Source organism: Podarcis gaigeae, assembly GCF_964106915.1.
Source record: "Podarcis gaigeae genome assembly, chromosome: 2".
Taxonomy (NCBI): Eukaryota; Metazoa; Chordata; class Lepidosauria; order Squamata; family Lacertidae; genus Podarcis; species Podarcis gaigeae.
Window position 1 is genome coordinate 108,882,516 of NC_139679.1, and position 22,859 is coordinate 108,905,374.

The following is a 22,859-nucleotide window of genomic DNA, read 5'->3' on the forward strand; positions in this document are numbered from 1 at the left end:
ATTTCAGTTTCCAAGATTCTTGCAGGGCAAATGTACTTTATGTTGTGCACGCAGCCTTAGTTCCCATGTATCGTAACTAAGACAGAGAGATTTCTCCACTTGGGGAACTTCCTGCCTCTTATGTACTGAAGTTCTCACCCTGGGCCAGGAGGGGGATACTGTAGATTGTTTTCGCTCAGGTCCATATATGCAAATAAGGAATTGAAAGTGATGTTCAGTGATTGGATAGTTACAGGAAGTTGTTACTGTTGCCTTGTAGTTGAACTCCATATAAGCAGGCTGGCTGAACCCTACAGCTCAGCTCTGTTCTGTTCTGTTCTGTGAATAAACAAGAGCTGTCTGAAGAATCGCTGTGTCGTCTGATATGTTCGCCCACAACTTAACAGGAACTTAGCATACCAAAGTACTGTGTATTTCCACTCAGACCAATTTATGCCCAATGCTTTCTAATTAGATGCTGTCCTTGCATCCTACTAGGGCTTTCCCTAGCCTGAAAGGTAGCATTTGTTTGTTAATTTGTTTTAAACTGTTTTTAATGTTGCATTTTGAAATTGCTGCAACCTGCTCTGAAACCTTATAGTGAAGGTCAGGGTAATAAATCTATCATTATTATTATTATTATTATTATTAATAATAATAATAATAATAATAATAATAATAATAAATTTTATTTATATCCCGCCCTCCCCAGCCGAAGCCGGGCTCAGGGCGGCTAACAACAATAAAACAGTACAAAAGTACAGCACAAACAACATTCTAAAATCATTCATTATAAAATTAATTAAATTCAAGCCACTGGCCACCATTGGGCCAGAGCTCCGTGAAGATTGCCGAGGGAGGGAGTCAGGCTGTGCCCTGGCCAAAGGCCTGGTGGAACAGCTCTGTCTTGCAGGCCCTGCAGAAAAATGTCAAGTCCCGCAGGGCCCTAGTCTCTTGTGACAGAGCGTTCCACCAGGTCGGAGCCACAGTTGAAAAAGCCCTGGCTCTAGTTGAGGCCAGCCTAACTTCTCTGTGGCCTGGGACCTTCAAGATGTTTTTATTTAAAGACCATAAGTTTCTCTGTGGGGCATACCAGGAGAGGTGGTCCCGTAGGTACGAGGGTCCTAGGCCGCATAGGGCTTTAAAGATTAAAACCAGCACCTTAAACCTGATCCTGTACTCCACCGGGAGCCAGTGCAGCTGGTATAGCACCGAGTAAATGTGATCTCGCAGCGAAGACCCCGTAAGGAGTCTCGCTGCAGCGTTCTGCACCCGCTGGAGTTTCTGAGTCAGTCTCAAGGGCAGCGAGTTACAATAATCCAGTCTGGAGGTGACCGTCGCGTGGATCACAGTGGCTAGGTCAGGGCGAGAGAGGTAATTAATTAAATAAATTAAAAAGCAATAATGCGCAGCCAAGTAGGGGCGGGAAGGGGCAGCTCCCCTTCCTCAACAAAAATCAATAAAAATATATAGCTAACGGAGGTTCTCCCCCTGCTAACAAAAAGCCTGCCTGCCCCTAACAAAAATTCTTTCTATGCCCATGATGCGTACAAGATTGAATATCAGCCTTTGAGCAACAATCTGTCTTCTTCTGAGGAAGAAGACATGATGATATCAGGACCATATGGGTGGGAAATGGCTAATGGCTGACTGTAATGATACCAAATGCATTGATGTCAGTTATTTAAAAGATGTAATTTTAAAAAAGATTACTTCATCCTCCCCCTCCCCCCCCCCCAGTCAAGGGGAAAGTCCAGAGACGTTTGCTTCAGAGAAAAGATCAATACACACTTATGGTATCTCTGTACTAATCAGTTTATTTACAAATGTACAAATTGAGCAAGGATTACAGAGGCACAGAAGCAAGTACACAGGAGGGCAGTTCTAGGTTCACAGCTGCACCAGGGCCATACAACCCCGCTCCCCCCCAAAATAAGCTCAACCTCATAGCAAATCTGTCAGTCAAACTGTCTTTCAAGTCTCCTTGCCCTTGCTCAAGCTAAACAAACTAGTTCCATCCTGCAAATAGATGGTATTTGTAGGCACATTCCAAGGTCATATTTAGATAATGAGCAACTTAAGCACCCATTGAAGGCTTCCAACAATGGCTAAGCCTAGCCAGAGAGCTACAGGTACTGTTTGCAAAGGCCTTTCAACAATCAGCAAGTTTCAAAACGCTCGTCATCATGCGGTCAAACTCCGTGCTGCAGAATTTTAAAAAGTAGGTATAGAAAACCAAATGATGTATGTATGATGCAAACCATTTGAGTCTTCCCAGATGAGACAATGCATATCTCTAGAAACGGTTTTCAGGGTTATGCTAGGTTAATGGTCTGCCTGCAACAAAGAATTCTGGGGGTTCTAGTTTGGTGAGGGCATCGATGAGTCTCTGGTAGGGACCCTTCACATCCCTCACAGTGAAGGAGGAATGACTTGGGTCAGTTTAAGTCTGTGCAGTGACTCACAGTCAAACTTTGGTTCCCAAATGCCTCTGGCTCCTGAATGCCAAAAATCCGGACGTAAATGCTCCAGTTTTTGAACATTTTTCGGAACCTGAATGTCCAACGCGACTTTCGATTGAGTGCAAGAAACTCTTGCAACCAATCGGAAGCCACACCTCAGTTGCCAAACGTTTCAGAAGTCGAACAGTCTTCCAGAACGGATTACGTTCGACAACCGAGGTTTGATGGTATGTTGATAGTCAAACCGATCCAATGCAGAGTAAAGAAATGACAAAACCTGACACAAAGTCATAGTGTAAAATTTGAATCCAAAACATTAATGTTTCCATGTAATGTCAGGGAGAGAAACAGGAGGATGTTTTGCCCGTTGTAGCCAATACAGTACTCATTCTGCATTAATTAATGATGATTAAAAGGGTTGTTTGTTAAACCACTCTGGAAACTGTTGCTCTGTGAGGGGAATTAACGTCTCCTAAAGCGCCCTTAACAAAGTACAGCTCCCAGAATGCTTTGGGGGGAAGCCATGACAGTTTAAAGAGAAGAGTTTTGGATTTGATATCCCGCTTTATCACTACCCTAAGGAGTCTCAAAGCGGCTAACATTCTCCTTTCCCTTCCTCCCCCACAACAAACACTCGGTGAGGTGACTGGGGCTGAGAGACTTCAGAGAAGTGAGACTGGCCCAAGGTCACCCAACACCTGCATGTGGACGAGCGGGGAAGCGAACCCGGTTCCCCAGATTACGAGTCTACCGCTCTTAACCACTACACTACACAGGCTCTCTGAAGGCATTTCCCACCCCCAAAGCACTTTTCCTGCAGCCATCACAAGGTTATGTGACTACGAGGCCCTCCTCGGTGGTGGCCCCCAGGGACGGACGCCTTGGCATCGAAAGCAAGCGGGCTATTGTTTTCATTGCGCGCAAATAATGTAGCTGCCCACCATCTTGGAACGAAGCTGCTCTCAGGAGCAAAGTTTAATATAGGTGACAGTGGAGCAAACAGAGAAGAGGGGGAACACCCTCTCGGTAAAGGCGACGTTGAAGGTGAAAATGTGCTGCATGTTGTCAGCGTTGTAGAAGGACACCTCTTCCCCTTCGTAGTCCAAGTAAACCCTCACTTTGTGGAGCCTCTCGGGCATGAAAATCGGGGTGCGCTTGGGGACTGTGACTGCCCAGTACCGCCCTCCCGTTTGCTGCAATGCCCAGATGCCCTCTTCAGGGCTAAACTGGGTCAAGCCTTTCCTGCGCACCGACTCCTTGGCCACCCCAAAGGCCCAGCCGTCGGCAGACCCCACCTCCACCTCCCAGTAATGCCTCCCCGACTTGAAACCCTCAGTGGACAGGACGCGGGAGTTGGTGTCGAAGCGCTTGGGGTTGTCAGGTAGATCTTGCTTTCGGCAGCCCATCCTCACGCCCTTGAGGTCCGCCGAGAGGATGAGGAGGTGGTTGGCCGTCTCTGGGTCCAGGAGCAGCTCCTCTAGGAGGCAGGATAAGAGCGTTAAGTCAACCCCACGCGGGAACAACAGAGAAAATTAACAGGAAGGGTATATACTGGCCTCGGCCCAGTATACCTGAAGGAGCGTCTCCACCACCATCGTTCAGCCTGGACACTGAGGTCCAGCACCGAGGTTCCCTCCCTGAGAGAAGCCCGGGCCTTCTCAGTAGTGGCGCCCACCCTATGGAACGCCCTCCCATCAGATGTCAAGGAAATAAGCAGCTATCCTATTTTTAAAAGACATCTGAAGGCAGTTTTTAATATTTTAATATTTAATGCTGTACTGTGTTTAACACTCGATTGGGAGCCGCCCAGAGTGGCAGGGGAAACTCAGAAGGATGGGCGGGGTATAAATATTTTATTATTTATTATTATTATTATTATTATTATTATTATTATTATTATGTATTGAAGTTCTCACTCTGGCCACCAGGAGTATCATGTATATAGTTATTATAATAATAATAATAATTTATTATTTATACCCCGCCCATCTGGCTTTATTATTTATACCCCGCCCATCTGGTTTTCACTCAGGTCCACGTCAGTTACTTTAGGCGGGAAACCCTGGGTTGTTGTTGCTACAATGTTGACAGCCGGCTGCCTATAAAAGCAGGCCGGCTGAGCTGTTTGCTGTGCAGTTCTGTTCCTTTTTTAAAAAAATCTTTTTTTATTTTAAAATAATTCAGCATTAATACACACATATTGCGAATATACAAGCATACAAACATACATTTCATACAATCCTTTAAAATATTCAAACATACCTACATTCTGTTCCAGCTTACAAATATAGAGCTGCTTTGGAGAAATCGCTGCGTCGTCTGCTATGTCTACCCACTATTTAACAATTATTATCTGGGCAAACATTAATTATACAAAGGAGGTTGAAAAATATAGGCAGTGCTTTCTGCTGCGGGGATGCAGGGGTAAATTTTGTGAATTTCTGTAGTTTTGTCTATTAACTATTTATTTTTCCCAGTTTGAGCTATAAAATGGTGGTTTTTTTTTTTTTTTTGAGTCAAAATGAGAGTACCCCTAAACATTTTTTTAAAGAAAAAAAAAGGCACTGGATAAAGGAGAGGAATTCCTTCAGGAACTTCCCCTGGTTGCTATCTGCCTACCAGTTCTCAGGCAAAGGGGATTAAGGAGGCAGAGGAAATATTTAGAGATTTTAGAAGAGCCAAGATGCTTTTGGATTGCTCTCCTGTACTATTTTAGACATGTGGCCTATATATTTATGTATGTTTATCTTATGCAATTATCAACATTTATTTTATATTTGAGACCTTAGAATTCCTATGACAGGTTTCACAATTTGGACATCCAATGCCCTTTTTCAATGTGTTGGAGTCTTTTTCGTTTTTATTTTAATTATGTATTTTGTGCTTGTATCTTGTGATTTTATCTTGTGAACTGCCCTGAGACCTGCGGGTATAGGGCAGTAGACAAATTTAAATAATAATGTTTTAAATAGGTTGTGCTGGGATGGAACACAGAGACATGAGATAAGTAAATTAGGATCACAGCATACACTGAATGCAAATTCAACGTACGTTTAAACCACAGGACTCTCCCTCCCTAAAAATTCAGAGAATTTAAGAGAGCTGAGAATTATAGCTCGGGGGGGGGGTGTAAACTGCACTTCCCATGATTCTTTGGGTGAAGCCACACAATTTAAATAGGAGTTGAATGTGCTTTAAATGCATGGTGTGGGCATTTCTGTCCTAGGTTCTTCATACAGCTCTAGCATTCTCACTTTGCTCCTCCCTTAATTAGGCTGGGAAAACAACCGCTATATCACATAATCCCTGAGAGGTGGCCATTCAGCTTCTGATTTGAGTGTCCACCACTTTCCCAATACACTTCTGCCCAAAGCCAATGCAACAACCATGAGCTTTTGAGCTATGACTGTATTCAGTGACATTACTGAAAACAGAGAATACAGGAGACTGGCAGAGTTTTTATTACATGCCTTGAAAAACAACCCTTGAAACTCATTTCTGGATATACGTATTAACACACGCAACGTCTGCTTTGAACATTCAGGTGTATGATCTGGTTCTTCAGAAAATCTAGTTAATTACCAGCACCTACCTTTCTCACCTTTCCCCAATTCATCCCGCAGGTGATCTGAAAGAAGAGGAAGCCCATTAATGAAAATCAGGGCTAACTAGGAACAGCAGAAAGAGATTCTGTCCAAACACCATATACGTACATATTATACTATACAGTACCCACTATTTTTCATTGGGTACACAGGTTTTTTTGCAGTGTGTGTGTGTGTAATTTAACTTCCCTTGCAATTACAATCAGCTCCCTGGATATGCATATACACTGGTACCTCCGGTTGCGAACAGGATCCGTTCCGGAGGCCCGTTCGCAACATGAGCAGAACGCAACCTGCGCCTGTGCGTGTGCGGGTAGCGATTCACCGCTTCTGCGCATGCACATGACGTCATTTTGCGCGTCTGCGCATGTGCGAGCAGCGAAAGCCGGAAGTAACCCTTTCCGGTACTTCCGGGTCGCTGCAGGATGCAACCTGAAAACGCGCAACCTGCAGCAAATGTAACATGAGGTATGACTGTACGCAAACACACACACACCCATACAAGAAAATGGAAACTGTTAATAACCTCTGTGTCATAAACAAATATTGTCAGTGGCATATACCAGTATTTCCCAAGCTGGCGCCCTCGGGGGGGCTGATGGGAGTTGTAGTCCAAATTATCTGGAGGGCACCAGCTTTGTGAAGGCTGGCACAGACCAACTTGTTCCATGTTCCAGATCTGCTGGTTACAGCTCTCTGCATCAGCTGATTGTCGGGGCTTGCAAAACCTGGTGCATGGGGCTTCATAGGTGCTGCTGAACAGGTTACCTGCAACCTCCCCGCCCCCAACCCTGCTGTCTCTTTACCTGCCCCATACCTGATGCCAGGTGTAGGGCAGGTGGGCGTGGCTAGGCCAAAACGACCTCACTGGCCAAATGATGGGACCAGGAAGCCCAATTTAAGACCAGAGGCCAGAAGTTCTCCACCCCTGTAGTACAGCATTCTGATTCCAGCAGTGACCACCCAGAGTCTTCTGGGAAGGCTACAAGCAGGGCATGGAGGCAGCTGCTCCCCCCCCCCCCCGTTATTGCCCCTCCCTCTGAATATGGAGGCTGCTCCTTGCGGCCACCATGATTATGGTAATAGCCTTTGGTAGAGGCAGCAAATCCCACCCCTGTCCGGTGCAAAAGAAGAATACACAGCAGGCACCCCACAAACTGCTGGCTACCAGGAGAATTTGTCTAAACCCTTTCGGAAAATCCAGCTAGCACAGAGGCCATCACTGCACTCAACAATGCATCCCATTAGTCCAGGTGTAGTCAACCTTTTTATACCTACTGCCCACTAATGCATCTTTCTTGGTGGTAAAATTTCCTTACCGCCCACCAGTGCTCAATGGAAGGAGGATTCAGCTTGTGCCGCAGAACCCCGAAACGCCCACTAGTGGGCGGTATGGACCAGGCTGACAACCCCTGCGCTAGTCAATTAAGAAAGCAGTTCTTTCAGGCTGTCTTCTGTAAAATCAATAATGCAAATTGTTATCGAGACTGAAAGAGACTGCTCTGTGCTGGGCCATGGCATGCCACAAGCCAACACTTCCGCTTTCAGATGCTAAAATACCGAGAATGGGTTTGAACGGAGAGGTGTTGCTTCTCTTTACCTTTGAATTTCTTTAGCACTCCCTTGAGGACCACGGTCTTCAGAGAGAAATTGCAGGTGTGGCCCTTCATGTCAGAAGAAACGGGAACCGGCCTCTGACATTTAAGGTCATCGCTCCTGACAGGTTGTGAAAATTAGAAGAGTTACTGAACTGAGAGTTACGACAGACAAAAGAGCAAAGCTTTGCCTCCCAGTTTAAGAGGGTTTTGTTTTGTTTTTTTACATATGAGGCTTCAAGGGTTGAACTTCACCCCAGTGGCTTCGCTGCTACACAAATAAACAAGAAAATAACTCTTCCTTCTCCCTAGCCCTCCCCACATTCCCTATTTCTGTCTGAGAGCTGCCAGTCTGGCTGCCTATGTAGGTGATGGAAAGCTGAGATTGGGAGGGTGGGATCATATTCATGCTCAAAGTGGTTATAAGGAGCCTGGGATTTGTAATGACCCGAGAGAGTCATCTAGGCTGCAGCCTGCAGAATATGGCTCTGAGACTCTGCTGCCCTGAATGGCTGGCACTGACCTTTCAGCTGGTTCATGAACAAAGAACAAAGAGGGGGTGAAATTGCAGCTCCGTACCTGATCAGGGCACTTGTCACATCCTGGAAGAGAAAGAAGAAGAGGAGGAGTTTGGATTTGATATCCCGCTTTGTCACTACCCAAAGGAGTCTCAAAGCGGCTGCCAATCTCCTTTCCCTTCCTCCCCCACATCAAACACTCTGTGAGGTGAGTGGGGCTGAGAGACTTCAGAGAAGTGTGACTGGCCCAAGGTCACCCAGCAGCTGCATGTGGAGGAGCGGGGAAGCGAACCTGGTTCACCAGATTACGAGTCTACTGCTCTTAACCACTACACCACACTGGAAACAAGAGAGGGGAGGGAAAGAGGGTTGGGGGAAGAGCAGTCATCTAACACGTTGCATTTCATTCCATTTTTGAATCAGAACCGTCGAGCTGGAAGGGACCCAAAGGGCCATCTAGTCCAACCCCCTGCAATTGCTTCCCCTTTTATTCACATAAATTCCAGAAGCAATGGGTGGGATTCACCTAACCAGTCGCGTCAGCAGAACCCCACACAATTTCTGCTCTCGCAAGAGGGCTTCCCCCATCTTCTCACCCCACCCAGCAATCAACTTGAGCGGGGGGGGGGGGTGGCGGTGTCAGGGCGGGTATCGGTAGCAGGTCAGTAGTAACTCACAAGGTGTCAGTGAATTTAACCCTTTCAAAGAAACAGCAGCTGGGGCCTAGTGAGCCCAGCAATTCTTCCCCGTAGATCTTGCCCCAATGGGGCAGTTGCGAGGATGGAAGGTCCTTGCCTTCCCACAGCTCTCTAAGCCTCCTCCTCCTCCCCTGGGTCTTTCCCAAGCAACCTGAGACTCCGACGCCTTGTCTGTCTTTGCTCCACCCTCTTCATACCTCTTTGGGCTCTGGGAGACCAGGGGAGAGTGGAGCAGGTCACAGCAGGAGGGGGAGACTCCCTGGCACTCTCAGCAGCCTCTTGGTCTCCCTCCTCTCCAGCCTCCGCCTCTCTCTCTGGGCTGCTCTCTGCCATAGCCTCTTCCTGCTCACTAAACCCTGGTGTTCCCCCCCCCCCAGTAATTTTTTCCAAATATCTTAAACACAATACAGCTTAACAATATTATTCTCCTTTCAATCTATATCTTATCCGAATTAACTTCCCTCCACCCCTCTTCTGGCTTCTCTGCATTGCTCTTACTTAAGCGTGGCTGCTATATATACATTCTATAAATGTCTATAATTCCTTAATAAATTTTTGTATTCTACTTTAGCCATACATTCCTTATTATATTACAGCATTGCATCTTGTGGTCTAACCACATGTTTACAATAAACGTTATGAGTTTTATTTCAGTCCTGTGAGTGTCTTTATTTATGTACAGTTTTCTCTAAGTCTACCATAAATTTGGACCATTCTTTTTGGAATTTCTCATCGTCCTGCTGTCGGATTATTCCAGTTAGCCTTGCTATTTCCGCATACTCCAATACAGTGGTACCTCGGGTTAAGTATTTAATTCGTTCCGGAGGTCCTGAAACTGTTCTTAACCTGAAGCACCACTTTAGCTAATGGGGCCTCCTGCTGCCACCGAGCCACTGGAGCATTATTTCTGTTCTCACCCTGAAGCAAAGTTCTTAACCCGAGGTACTATTTCTGGGTTAGCGGAGTCTGTAACCTGAAGCGTCTGTAACCTGAAGTGTATGTACCACTGTACTTTCTGTTGCCATTCTTCAATTGTCGGAATATCCCTGCTCGCTAAACCCTGTTACCTCTTTAGCTTCCGACACCTCCTCCTCCTCCTCCTCCTCCCGGTCTGCTCCCTCTGGCCACTCATCGTCGTCCCACCACCAATCCCCGGGCTCTGAGCCTTCTTCCCCTGGGGGTTCCCATGAAGGTCCCCCAGCTGCTGCCTCCCACCACTTCTCTGCATCCAGCCAGTCCTTGACACCCTGGAACAGCATGCAGGGGGAAGAGAGGAGGATTGTGTAGAACCAAACGGTGAATATTTGTTCCTTAAGGCCTGTAAAGGCCATCTTGGTAGTCAAGATAACCCCGAGACTAACTAGTATTTGATGCAAGAATGAGCTCACTATGTTTATCTGTTTGCTTTGATATATGCTAATTGGCCTGCTTTGATGCCACACTTATCTCTGTTGTCTTGGCACGCTTGGCTATTGGCCTAGGAAGAGGAGACAGAGTTCGATGCCTGCCACCTGTGGACCGATGGGAGGTTCTGGCTGATGGGAGATTCTGGCGTTTTTGTCAGTTTCCATTTCTTTGTACAGAAAGTATTGATCTGATATGTAGATATTTTTCCTATTCTGATTAGTTCTGATTATAAGTTCTTTTAAGTGTAAGTTTTATTGTTGATTACACTGGATTTGTAACCATTTATGCTCATTTGCCTTCAGTAGAAAGTAAAGTTCTACTGGATGAAGTACAATTGCCTCTGGTCTGTTTTTTGTAAACTCTGCTACATGTTTAAGATTTTTCCTGCTCCCCCTTCATGAGCGACAGTTTTCTGTGCAAGTAATGCATAAAATGTTTGCCCAGGAGTAGAGAGTCATGGTAGACACTTGCTGTTTCTGTGTTTGCCCCAGCAGCATAACTTCTGCAATAGCCAACCAGGGTGTGTGGTTTGAGCTGTGTGGTGGAGCTGCAGCCTGCTCACAGCACTGGATCCCAGCGTCTGAGAGGGGCATCCCTCTGGCATTTCTGGCCTCCTTCTTTGGTACCCCTGCATCAAACCACTTGCAAAGGTGTTATGTATTCCATGGTCTGTGTTTGCCTGAGCTTGAGTCCGGACCAGGCATCCCCAACCTTCGGCCCTCCAGATGTTTTGGACTACAATTCCCATCATCCCTGACCACTGGTCCTGTTAGCTAGGGACCATGGGAGTTGTAGGCCAAAACATCTGGAGGGCCGCAGGTTGGGGGTGCCTGGTCTGGACTAAGGATTCTGAGCCCCTGTGTTCTGATTCGATACATGATATCCAATCACAGTACGTATTCAGTATTTGGGCTTATGTCATTGCCCTCAAACTCTGAGTCATGATTTGCAGCCTGGAAGTTTAGATAGCCAATCACGTTGGGAGTGGGAGTGGCCCAGGCCTTCAGAAATGTATATAAGAAGTTGCTTTGCCCCTGTTGTTCAGTTCTGTTAGTTCAACAAAGGTTCTTGCTGTTTTCACTGTGTTCCTTGTGGGAACCCACCTACACTTCAACAGGCACCTCCTTTGGGCCTGTGGATCAGGGCAAGGGTCATTGCATCTGGCAAACCTAAGCACTTGTCCTAACGGAAGGATCGCCTTAGTGTAGGACATTCTGGTTTTCTAGTTGCCACTCCATCCTGCTCCATCTACCGCCATATAGATGCAGGAGTCACAAACGCTTTTTAAAAGGGTTTTTCTGCTGCCGTTCCCAACAGCTGACTTCTGTGTATAAAGGCAGCTGTCTGGAGAAGCACTGGAAGCCCACAGAGAGGGTGTTCAAGTGTTTAGTCCACAGCCACCACACCGCCACCAATGCTCATACCAGAATTGCCCACCATTTGTGGAGTGGTGGTTAAAATATAACATGGACCTGGTTCAGATTTGATAGGTAGAAGACTGGGTGCAGGAGCAGAAGAGAAACAGCAGCTCTATTGGAAAAGGGGTGGGATGCTGGCAAAAATTAGAGAAAAGACAAAAATGCTTTTTTACTGTATATGTTTAAAATGTTGAAAGTTAATAAAAGTGTGTGTGTGTGTGTAGTGGTCTTTCTCATGATCGTGATGATGTCCTTAGTACAGTATGCTATGTATAGAAAGAGACCACAGCCCAGGTTTCTGGGCTACAGCCATCCTCAGTGAGGAATTCTGCAGCCTTTAAATAGGTCAAAGAAACTGCTTGGCATGGGAACATTAGGTGCAACTTGAGAACAGTGGCAAACAGAAAAATCAAGGCTTAAAAATCAACACCACAGAGCACAGCTTTTCTGCAAAGCAATTTTCAAGTGATAGGGGTGAGGGGGAGTATTTTTCTCCAAAAATACAGAAATCAGAAAATATTGTTTCTGAATCAAAAGAAACTCAGTCCTGTTTTAATTCAATTTGTTGCAGATGTCAGGGCGACCGACATTCTTCCTAACTCCCTGGCTCCTCTGCTTTTGACAGCTGCTCAATCCGCAGATGTTAGCAAGTGATAATGCTTCAGTTTGTGCTGTAAAAAGCTTCGCCTGCAACTCTCAGCACCCTTAATGAAGAGTTGTTAGGAGATCCCCGCCTCCATGACCTACAATCTCCAGAGTGGCTTAACAATCAATCCTTCTTCCCAAGGAACTCTGGGAACTGTAGTCTGTGAGGGGAATAGGATTCTCCTAACGACTCTCAGCACCCTTAAGAGACTACAGCTCCCAGAATTCTTTGGCGGAAGCTATGACTGTTTGAGACATGGGTGGCGCTGTGGTGTAAACCACTGAGCCTTGGGCTTGCTGATTGGAAGGCCAGCGGTTCGAATCCACCCAACTGTGGTGAGTTCCTGTTGTTTGGTCCCTGCTCCTGCCAACCTAGCAGTTCGAAAGCACACCAGTGCAAGTAGATAAATAGATACCGCTGCGGCGAGAAGGTAAATGGCGTTTCCATGCGCTGCTCTGGGTTCGCCAGAAGCGGCTTAGTCATGCTAGCCACATGACCCGGAAAAACTGTCTGCGGACAAACATCAGCTCCCTCGGCCAGTAAAGCGAGATGAGCGCCACAACCCCAGAGTCGTTTGCGACTGGACTTTACTCTCAGGGGTCCTTTACCTTTATACGACTGTTTGAAGTGGCATCATGGTGCTTTAAAAGTATGGCATGAATGTGGCCTAGGAGACCACCCTAAATGTCAATATTTTGGTCAAATCCAGCACTGCCAAGGCAGAGAGAACATGACTTTTACTTTCCTTGAGGAAAGCACCTTCCAGAGGCGAGGTTTCTAAGTACTTGATCAAGAAAGTACAACAGGTCATGCAAGTTCTGCAAGTGTGTACACATCCAGACATCAATCGTGGTGCAGTGTGTCAGATAATTTATAAGCGATGCGGGTGATAATAGGCTTGGCTTTGCACAAAGGTTATGGGATGCATGCGTAATTTTTTGGGGGAAAGTTTTACCTTGAGGAAATCAAGCACTGGCTCTTGGATTTTGTCTTCCAGGTCAGCAATGAGTTTGTTGAGGAGAGAAATCTCCTTGGAGAGCTCAGTGATGTTCTCGTTCTGCCTCTTGGTGATGCCCTTCTCCATCTTGTCCAGCTGACCCAGAAGAAGCTGCTCTTGTTCATGCAGAAACTGGCGCATCCCTTCAAATTCAGAGAGGACCTTCTGTCTCTCAGTCTCTATAGTTTTCTTAAAGAAACAAAACCAAGACTGCCCATTAGCAGAAGGGCTAACACCACCAAACAGTCTCAAAACACAACTTTGGCCAACTAACGTCAGAATGGTGTCAATAAAAGGGCCCTTCAGAATGGTGGTTTTGGGGTTTTTGGTTTGGCCGCTTGCCTCTTATAGATTCTAACCTCATCTACAAAGGATCACAGGTTTGTAAGGGACCCCTGGGTGTCATCCAGACTGACCCCCTAAAACCTGTAACCTTACCATTACTCTGCCTTTAAAAAGAGCATCCCCTTAAATTACAAGTGAGGGCATCTACTGTCGTGTTTGGGATGACAGCCAGACCTACACTTTCCAATACATGCTGCCATCACTTTCCTTATTGCAAAAAGCATTATGGGATGTAGGCTAGTTGCTTACAAGCTCCAAATCCACTTTAATCGTGTAACCTGAATTTGCCGGTATGTGATTTGAATCCTGCCCCCCAAAAGGGAAGCATCCAGGAAGCATCTTTTCGCTTCCACAAAGGCTGTAGATGGAGATTAATGATAAATAACTACAAACAATAGATGGCAGCAGAGGATAAGGAACAGACTTATAATTTGCAAAAATTACAAGGGACACTCCTAACCTTTCACCTAGTTTGTCATCTGCACTGTAAATTTGTGCTCTGTTATGAGTTGAAACTGCTTTAACCAGCCACATAACCAAGGTGCCTGCCCATGAAGTCAATTGGCACACAGAACAGAGGTCTTTGGGTGTGAACCTGTTGCTGTGGAACTCATCCGGATACCCCTTGTATTCTACTGTCATGTAACCCAGAAGCAATGCTAAAGCATATTTATATTCTCTCTTCTGAGTGAGGATGTAGCCAAAGACCTCTGTTCTCTGTGTAGCAATGCTTGACTGCAGGATTTCAAATTCAAAATTTTCTAATTCAAATTCTTGGCATGCTCTGCGCCTTCAAGAGCAGCTAGATGGACAGACATGTGCAGTGCATGATAATGCTTATCTCTGCTTTACCAGCTCCACACATCGTCACAATATAAAGCTGTTATGAAAGGCAAAAGAGCAGGGGCCCCCCATTCAACCCTTTTCAGCTCTGTTATATTATACACCCTCATCTGAGTCAATGCTGTACCCATTTGCCAGCTTGTAAGTAACAACTGATACTCACCAAAAGGTCTTGGCTTTTCTTGTCGTCCTGCGTTTTGAATTCCAGAAGCTCCTGTCTCTCTTTCTTCAAGAAATCCAAACGGGCCTGAATTTGTTCCTAAGATCCAAAAACATAAAATTGATTTAAAAAAAAGTTCCTGCATTTTTCGTGTACTTTGGGATCTGTTCTGCAGGAGAAAGTGCAATCCATACCTGGAGCCACCAAACAGATTTTTAATATTTAATGCTGTATTGTTTTTAACACTTGATTTGAAGCTGCCCAAAGTCGCTGGGGAAACTGAGCCAGATGGGCGGGGTATGTATGTATGTATGTATGTATGTATGTATGTATAAATAAATATTAGTCAGTTGGTCCCATCACATATTTTTGCTGCATCAGGCTGCAGTTCACCATCTGTATAAAAACGGCATGCGTTTTACATGCAAAATATTACAAGTTTAACATCCAGCTGGTAGGGGTGGGAAAGACCTGCTCCCTGAGAAAGACTCTGGCTATATATATATACCGGTATATGGCCATAAAAACAGTACCAGCTGTTATGTTGTGGGTGAACATATCAGACACAGTGATTCTTCAAAGCAGCTCTTTATTTGTAAGCTGGAACAGAACTGAACAGCAAACAGCTCAGCCGGCCTGCTTTTATAGGCAGCCGGCTGTCAACATTGTAGCAACAACAACCCAGGGTTTCCCACCTAAAGTAGGGTTTCCCACCTAAACTGACGTGGACCTGAGTGAAAACTACATAGACGATACTCCTTTTGGCCAGGGTGAGAACATAATACATAACACCAACCTAGATGGACAAATGGTCTGTCTCAGTTTAAGGCAGGGTCCAATGCTACTAATGAGAAGGAGTTGCATTAAGTGGGAATACAAGCACAGAAAGCTTGGTGGGACAGTGATGCAGAAGGCTTAACCTCCGGAATTGCTGCTTCTCGAGCAACCACGGCATTCTGTTTATTTACTGCATTTTTATCCCAGCTTTATTCCAGGGGGCTCAAGCTGTTCTGCAATAATTCCACCCACCTTATCCTTATAAAACAGTCCTATGAAATAGAGTAGGCCGAGAGATTGTGATAAGTCACCCATTTGGGGTCGATGGTGAGTGAGGAATTGAACCAGGATCTCTCTGATAAAAGTGGGAAATCCTATTGGCAAGAGGAACGCCAGGTATTGCAGAATTAATTGGACCCCCACCCCAGGACAACGCCATCCCTGACAGCAACTTGTATATTTGCAGAGATTTTAGTAGGTGTGGGTGGGTGCGCTCCAATACTTTGGCCAAGCCTCAATACTTTGGCCAACTCATGAGAAGAGAAGACTCCCTGGAAAAGATCCTGATGTTGGGAAAGATGGAGGGCACAAGGAGAAGGGGATGGCGGAGGACGAGATGGTTGGACAGTGTTCTTGAAGCTACCAGCATGAGTTTGACCAAACTGCGGGAGGCAGTGGAAGACTGGAATGCCTGGCATGCTCTGGTCCATGGGGTCACAAAGAGTCGGACATGACTAAACAACTAAACAACATCAACAAGTGTGTGTGCGCACACACGCAGGGCCAGATTTAAGTTTGATGAGACACTAAGCTACTGAAGGTAATGGGGCCCTTTATATGCCCAGCTGTCCTTCGTCAACAACAAATTGCCACCGTTTTTTGTGTTGAATATATGCTATCTGGTAATTGATGGACCTAATAGGTATCTAAAGCCATTTGCCATGTTGCCATGCAACCAGTCCGTGCAGAATGTAGGCACCCTATATAGAGAAATGAGCAAACCAGTGATATTTTAGGGAGCAGGCTAGCAGGCAGGGCCCATGACTTACATCCTAGAAGCCTACACAACACAAAACACTGTTGCTGTCAGTAGGTTTTATTTTATGTTTTTTATCTTATATTTTGGAAATGTACATCAAGTGATTGTTTTTTTCTTTAAATTTTTTGGGGGGCTCCCAAGAGAGCGGGGCCCTAAGCTATAGCTTGTTTAGCTTATATGTCAATCCGGCAGTGTGTGTGTGTGTGTGGAGTTGCAACTGGCAGTGCCCATTAGGGTTGCCAGGTGTTTCAAGCCAGCGATCCTGCCTCCACTCAGAAGCTGAAAGCAGAGAAAGGCGATGCTTTTGCCTTGCTATTCCACCTGGCAGCACCACGTGACAAGGATTTATTACACCTCCAGTGTTTAATTTCTAAAATTAGATGCTTCTGGACTCAGATTTGGCTCAAAGCCGCAGTCTCAGACTTGGAGGAAGGGGAAACAATTCTCACGTAGGCCACTGTCACAATGATGATTGACAAGGGAGATGCAGTCCACAGTTGGCTCTGTGTTATTTCACATGCTTAATGGTGATGGATACCAAACACAGGTTATGAGGTTCAAACCTAGTGATCCCTGGCTTGGATGAAGTCCTGCTTACCGTTTTAATGCACTGACTTACAATAGACATCAAGGAGTATTAAAAGGAGGGTCATCTTCTCAATGTGCTCAGGCATGGAGAAATGATGACTAATGTGCAGCCATGTTGCTTCCAGACTGACTGCATTTTGCAGGAAATGTAGGTTTGCACAGTTAAAGCGGTCTGCCAGCCTTGTGCAACTAACCTACTTAAAAAACAACAACAGACCTTTTGCAGTTAGGAAAGTGATGGGGAAATGCATTGAAAAAATGTGGGATGAATTGTCATCGTTGGTGCCACCTTTCCTGCAAATAAATCGGAACAAATGCTCAGTAAGGATCAGACCTAGTCTAAACTCTATCGAAGCCTCAATAAACAGGTCATTTAGAGGAGCCCTAAATGTCAATTTGCACTGCTATCTGCACGTCCTGACAGATCCCTGCTCCTTAGTACCTCCCAGCTTGGCTCCCATTCAGAGCTGGGCCAGGAGGCTTAGCCTTGGTATGTCTGCACTGCCCGTGCTAAGTGATGGCCCATGTGGACAAGCTCCCTACATTCCTTTTAGAAAGCGATACCTGGAACTAACCAGTGATTCATGCATGGAGCGGTAGCTGTTCTAGCTAAATTAACCTGAATGCCTAAATATACATTGCCCAGGAGATCTGTGACTTGGTCGCCCAATGTTTGTTTCTTCTTTACATTAATGCAATAAGCCAGGGGACTCCAAAAATGATCAGAGCAATGGCACAGTGGCGTTGGGACTGGCTGTGTTATTCCTGCTTCCACACGGTTTTTCAGCGGTGGCTGTGGAATGCCCTCCCCTAGTGAGCTGTGCCTGTCTCCTTTGTTAACTTTCAGGAGGAATTTGAAAACATTCCTGTTTTCCCAGGCATCTGGTAGTCCAGTATACCTGAAGGAGCGTCTCCACCTCCATCGTTCTGCCTGGACACTGAGGTCCAGCGCTGAGGGCCTTCTGGTGGTTCCCTCACTGCGAGAAGTCAAGTTACAGGGAACCAGGCAGAGGGCCTTCTTGGTAGTGGCACCCGCCCTATGGAACGCCCTCCCACCAGATGTCAAAGAGAAAAATAACTACCAAGTTTTTAGAAGAGATCTAAAGGCAGCCCTGTTTAGGGAAACTTTTGATGTTTAATAGGTTATTGTATTTTAGTATTTTGTTTGAAGCCGCCCAGAGTGGCTGGGGGGACCCAGCCAGATGGGCGGGGTATAAATAATTTTATTATTATTATTATTATTATTTAAGAATACTGTTCCTGGCAACCCCAAGGTTATTGAACAGAAGAAAGTTTTTTACTGTGACTGCTTGTTGGGGGTTTTTTAATTTAAATTGTTTTTGGAATGTTTTAATCTGTTTTGGAATGTTTTCCTTTGTTTTCCTTTTCTTTCTGCCTTATTTTTTCTTTTTTAAAATTTTAGTTTGACAAAGTAATAACCATACATAAATAGGAATAAAAATGTGCACCCCACCGCTGGGACCATTCCATTGTAACTATCCAACCTCCCAAAATTTCAACACCTCTTGTGATGGTTTGACCCCTTTCCATTTTAGAAGTACAAATTCTACAAACACATTCCATATCTCCTCAAACTCGTTTCTCCTGTATGTTCCCCATCTTACCTTAATGGCACATAATGTATCGTTAACGGCTATATCCCACAGCTCTTTATACAATTCTTCCATTTTATTTTCTGCTTGCCCCTTCCACTTCCTAGCTATAATAACTTGTGCAGCTGTCAATAAGGTGTGTTTTTTTAATGTGTATCTGTTTGCCACCCTTGGGGAGGAAAGATAGGAAATAAATTCAATTTAAAAAAAACAATTCACTGATCTATTCTTTGTTTATTACATTTACGTCCAACCTTCCTTCAAACAAAACTAAAAGTGGCATAGCTTTATTTTGTTTCATTTAGGTCTCGCTTTCTTCCAAAAAGCTCATATTGGCATGTGGTTTTACACAAAAACACACACACCTTTCAGGTTGCAGCAGTAATTTGGCAGCAACAGACGGAGTACTGCTGCTCTCAGTTCCTGCATGTGGGCTTCCCATAGGCAGAGGGAAAATTCTGGTCGAACAGAATGCAGAACAGAATGACCCACCAGGGTTCCTCTCATGTTTGTTTTAAACTCACAACAACAATGTAAGGTAGGTACGACTGAATGGGGGCTGCCCCAAGGTCACCCAGTAAACCCTGTGGCCGAGCAGGGATTCGAACCCACAACTCACCAGCCCTATCCCAACACCTGGCTTTAACCTAGGGATGGGGAACCTGGTGTCATTGGACTACAACTCCCATCCTCCATGACCACTGGCCATGCTGTCTGGGGCTGATGGGAGTTGTAGCCCATCCCTGCTCTAAGCACCAGATCACATTAACCCTGGGGTTCCCCTGTAAGTTCCCACGACAGAACAATGTAGCTTCAACAAGATTGCTATGTTATGTGCAGTCAGACCATAGCCCCGATTTGAATCACTGCCCTTCAAATTGAAAGCTGAAACTGCTTTCAAACACCCTTGGGTACCTATGTAAATTGGGAACCCTTCCCGGCAGCTGTATTAAAAATAAAAATAAAAAAAGGAGACCCAGCTGCAGATTCTCACATAATAATAATAATAATAATAATAATAATAATAATAATAATAATATATTTATACCCCGCCCATCTGGCTGAGTCTCCCCAGCCACTCTGGGCGGCTCCCAATCAAGTGTTAAAAACAATACAGCATTAAATATTCAAAACTTCCCTAAGCAGGGCCGCCTTCAGATGTCTTTTGAACATAGGATAGCTGCTTATTTCCTTCACATCTGAAGGGAGGGCGTTCCACAGGGTGGGCGCCACTACCAAGAAGGCCCTCTGTCTGGTTCGCTTGCAACCTCACTTCTCGAAGTGAGGGAACTGTCAGAAGGCCCTCGGAGCTGAGCAATGGGGGTGGAGACGCTCCTTCAGGTATACTGGACTGAGGCTGTTTAGGGCTTTAAAGGTCAGCACCAACACTTTGAATTGTGCTTGGAAACGTACTGGGAGCCAATGCAGGTCTCTCAGGACTGGTGTTATGTGGTCCCCAGTGCAAAGACCACTTGTGTAAAGGGAAGTTGGTGGAGGACCCGTAGCTCAAGCACAGAACGACTTGCCCCAAAATCTTCCAGGGCCAATGGACCAGCCTTTCTAAGCCTGCAGCCATCCCTCCTTCATCAGCTGGAAATTCTATTTTAAGGAGCTATTGGCACTGCACAGCCAAAGAGCAAGCTGGGCTCCTGCTCTCCAGAGAAACAGTGTCAGCCTGTGACCTTATTCCCACTTTGGGAACTCTCCCTCCCAGAAATAGATCGGGAATTTGGTTACTTGCTTAACCTTTTCCTGCCTGACAAGGACAAGCAGCACAGGTGCAACTTATGCCTGCCCTCTAATGGGAAATTCAAGCTGCAATCTATGCACCCTTACCTGGGAATCAGTCCCATTGAGCTCAATGGGGCTAACTAGGGAGCAGAGATATCTAGGCAGGCATTGTTATGCATGGCTATTCTAAGAAGCCACATCCAGACTAGGGATGGACTCGTCTGTCCATTTTTCTGTCAGCTTCTGTCAGCTTTTTTTTTCTATTCCCAAGACCTGCCCTCCACAATTCCACATCAGTTTGTGCATTTTTGTAAACAAACGAAAACCACATCCTTATAAAAACTCAGCATTTCAGTGCAAATTTCCCCCTACCGACACAACTTCGTATGCACTTTTGAATAAAATACACATCTCTTCTACAATGCATTCCTGTATACTATTTTCACTGATATATGCACTTGTATGCACACTTTACTCTAGTACGTGCATATCTGTACACATTACGTGACTGGAGAACTGCGCTGCAAAATTGGGAGACATGCAAATTTGGGAAGATTGCTGTGCCTGAGTTGCGTACTGCTTTGGAAAGTGCAAATTAGGTTTGCTCATGAATGCAAATGGAATCAAATTCTCTATGTTCATCCTTGAAACCTGCAGCTTTCAGCTTTTGAGATCAGTTTCTCTCCTGTGCCTTTAACCAAAGTCCGACATGGAGCTTTTACAATTTAAATAATATTTGTATCCTGCCCTTCCAGGGGCATCAGGGGAGAGAGAGACAATACTGCCTGGGTCCTATCTAGCCATATGGTAACGGAGGCAGGAGAGGGGGAATATTTTCTGGCTAGAGCGCCAGATCATAAACTCCTGGACCCCTTGTGGGCCAAATTTGAGAGGTGGGTGGGCTCTTATGTGATGATGACAACATCCTGAGGGGGCTCAGAGAGTGACAGGCGCCAATACCTCCTGTTCTAGGTATCCTGGAAAAGCAAAAACCAAAGGCAGTCCAACCCTGAGATCCAAGGGTCTCTCGTCCCTTCCCCTCTGCTCTCCTCCACTCCCCTTCCACAAATTATGGAGAGAACTTTCCTCTCAGCTTTAGGGGTTGTCTTCTTAGCAGCAAACAATGTCCGTCTAAAGGCCTGTGATCAATCCAGCTAGGGGCCACTCCCACCACACCTGCGCAGAACACCAGCACATCAGATCTCTTACCTTGTATTCCTGGGCAGCCTCCTCTATGGGCACCACGGTGTGTGGCCTGTGGTCCCGAGACCGGTCGCACACCACGCAGATGGTCTTCTGGTCGTCCTTGCAGTAGAGCTTGAGGGCCTCCTTGTGCTTCTCGCAGAGCCCGTCCTCCTCCAGGCCCTTGCCGCCATGCATGATGAACTGGCTGATGATCTCCGACATGTTGGCCAACTGTCTGTTGGGCCTGAAGCTCTTCTCCTTGAAAACCTCCCTGCACTGAGGGCAGGGGAAATCACTCTCCAGGCTCTTCCAGCTCTTGGCGATGCAGGAGCGGCAGAAGTTGTGGCCGCACTCGATGGAGACGGGGTCCTTGAAGTACTCCAGGCAGACCGAGCAAGTGGCTTCATCCTGAAGGTTACCTGGCAGGAAGACGGCAGCCATGGCTCCTTCCTGGCCGGCTGGAGTGCCGTCGCCTCTTCCTCCTCCTCCACCGTCTTCTTCTCCTTTAACTGCATACAGGGAACGAATGCTTGGCACAAAACACAAGGCGGGCCTTTCTGAGCCAGAAACCAGCTGGTGCCCCGAGGTCATCTCAGGAGTTTCTGGTTTCTTAAATTGGCAACAAGTCAAGACCAGGAAGCGAAGTGTTTAGGCCTGTTCAGAGTTTCAAGAGGGGAGAGAAAAGGAGCAGCAGCAGGCCTCGTTTGGGCTTCCCGTGCCCGCGTGACGGGTGGCATTTCGTTTGCCTCAGCAGGGTTGGGGATAATGATTCATTTCTAACATTAGAGCTGAGGAGGCTCCACCGTGCCAGAATAGTCATTCATTTGTATCTGGACACTGTCCCCAATAGTCTCAGATGTATAAGGGGGTGTTATTGGGTTGTTGTTTTTGTTTTTAATCGCAACTATTTTGTGTTTTTATATTGTGATTTTATCTTGTGAACAGCCCCGGGATCTGCGGGTATAGGGCAGTATACAAATTTAATAAATCATCATCATAAACCTGGTTCTAAATAGCCACGTGGGAAAGGCATTCTGTAGAAACTCAGGTAGGTAGCTGTATTGGTCTGCCGTAGTCAAAACAAAATTAAAAAATTCCTTCCAGTAGCACCTTAGAAACCAACTAAGTTAGTTATTGGTATGAGATTTCGTGTGCATGCACACTTCTTCAGATACACTGAAACAAAAGTCACCAGACCCTCATATATAGTGAGAGGGTGGGGAGGAGTGTTACTCAGAAGGGTGGTGGGAATG

At 45.9% G+C, this 22,859-nt stretch overlaps 1 protein-coding gene across 2 annotated transcripts; it reads right to left on the bottom strand.

The window, feature by feature from the left end:
- Window positions 1–1,773: 1,773 nt before the first annotated feature.
- On the bottom strand, window positions 1,774–22,779 carry LOC310837615 (E3 ubiquitin-protein ligase TRIM7-like). Of its 2 annotated transcripts, none has more exons than XM_083724499.1 (7): window positions 21,631–22,779; window positions 14,677–14,772; window positions 13,284–13,514; window positions 8,221–8,243; window positions 7,647–7,759; window positions 6,034–6,069; window positions 1,774–3,918 (listed from the first exon to the last, which is right to left on the bottom strand). In XM_083724499.1, the coding sequence occupies exons 1-7, from the start codon at window positions 22,195–22,197 to the stop codon at window positions 3,404–3,406; spliced, it is 1,581 nt and encodes a 526-aa protein (XP_083580625.1). In that variant the 5' UTR covers window positions 22,198–22,779; the 3' UTR covers window positions 1,774–3,403. The 2 variants fall into 2 exon arrangements, with proteins under 2 accessions (XP_083580625.1, XP_083580624.1); XM_083724498.1 differs by having other exon boundaries at window positions 7,647–7,762.
- Between the last annotated feature and the right edge of the window lie 80 nt (window positions 22,780–22,859).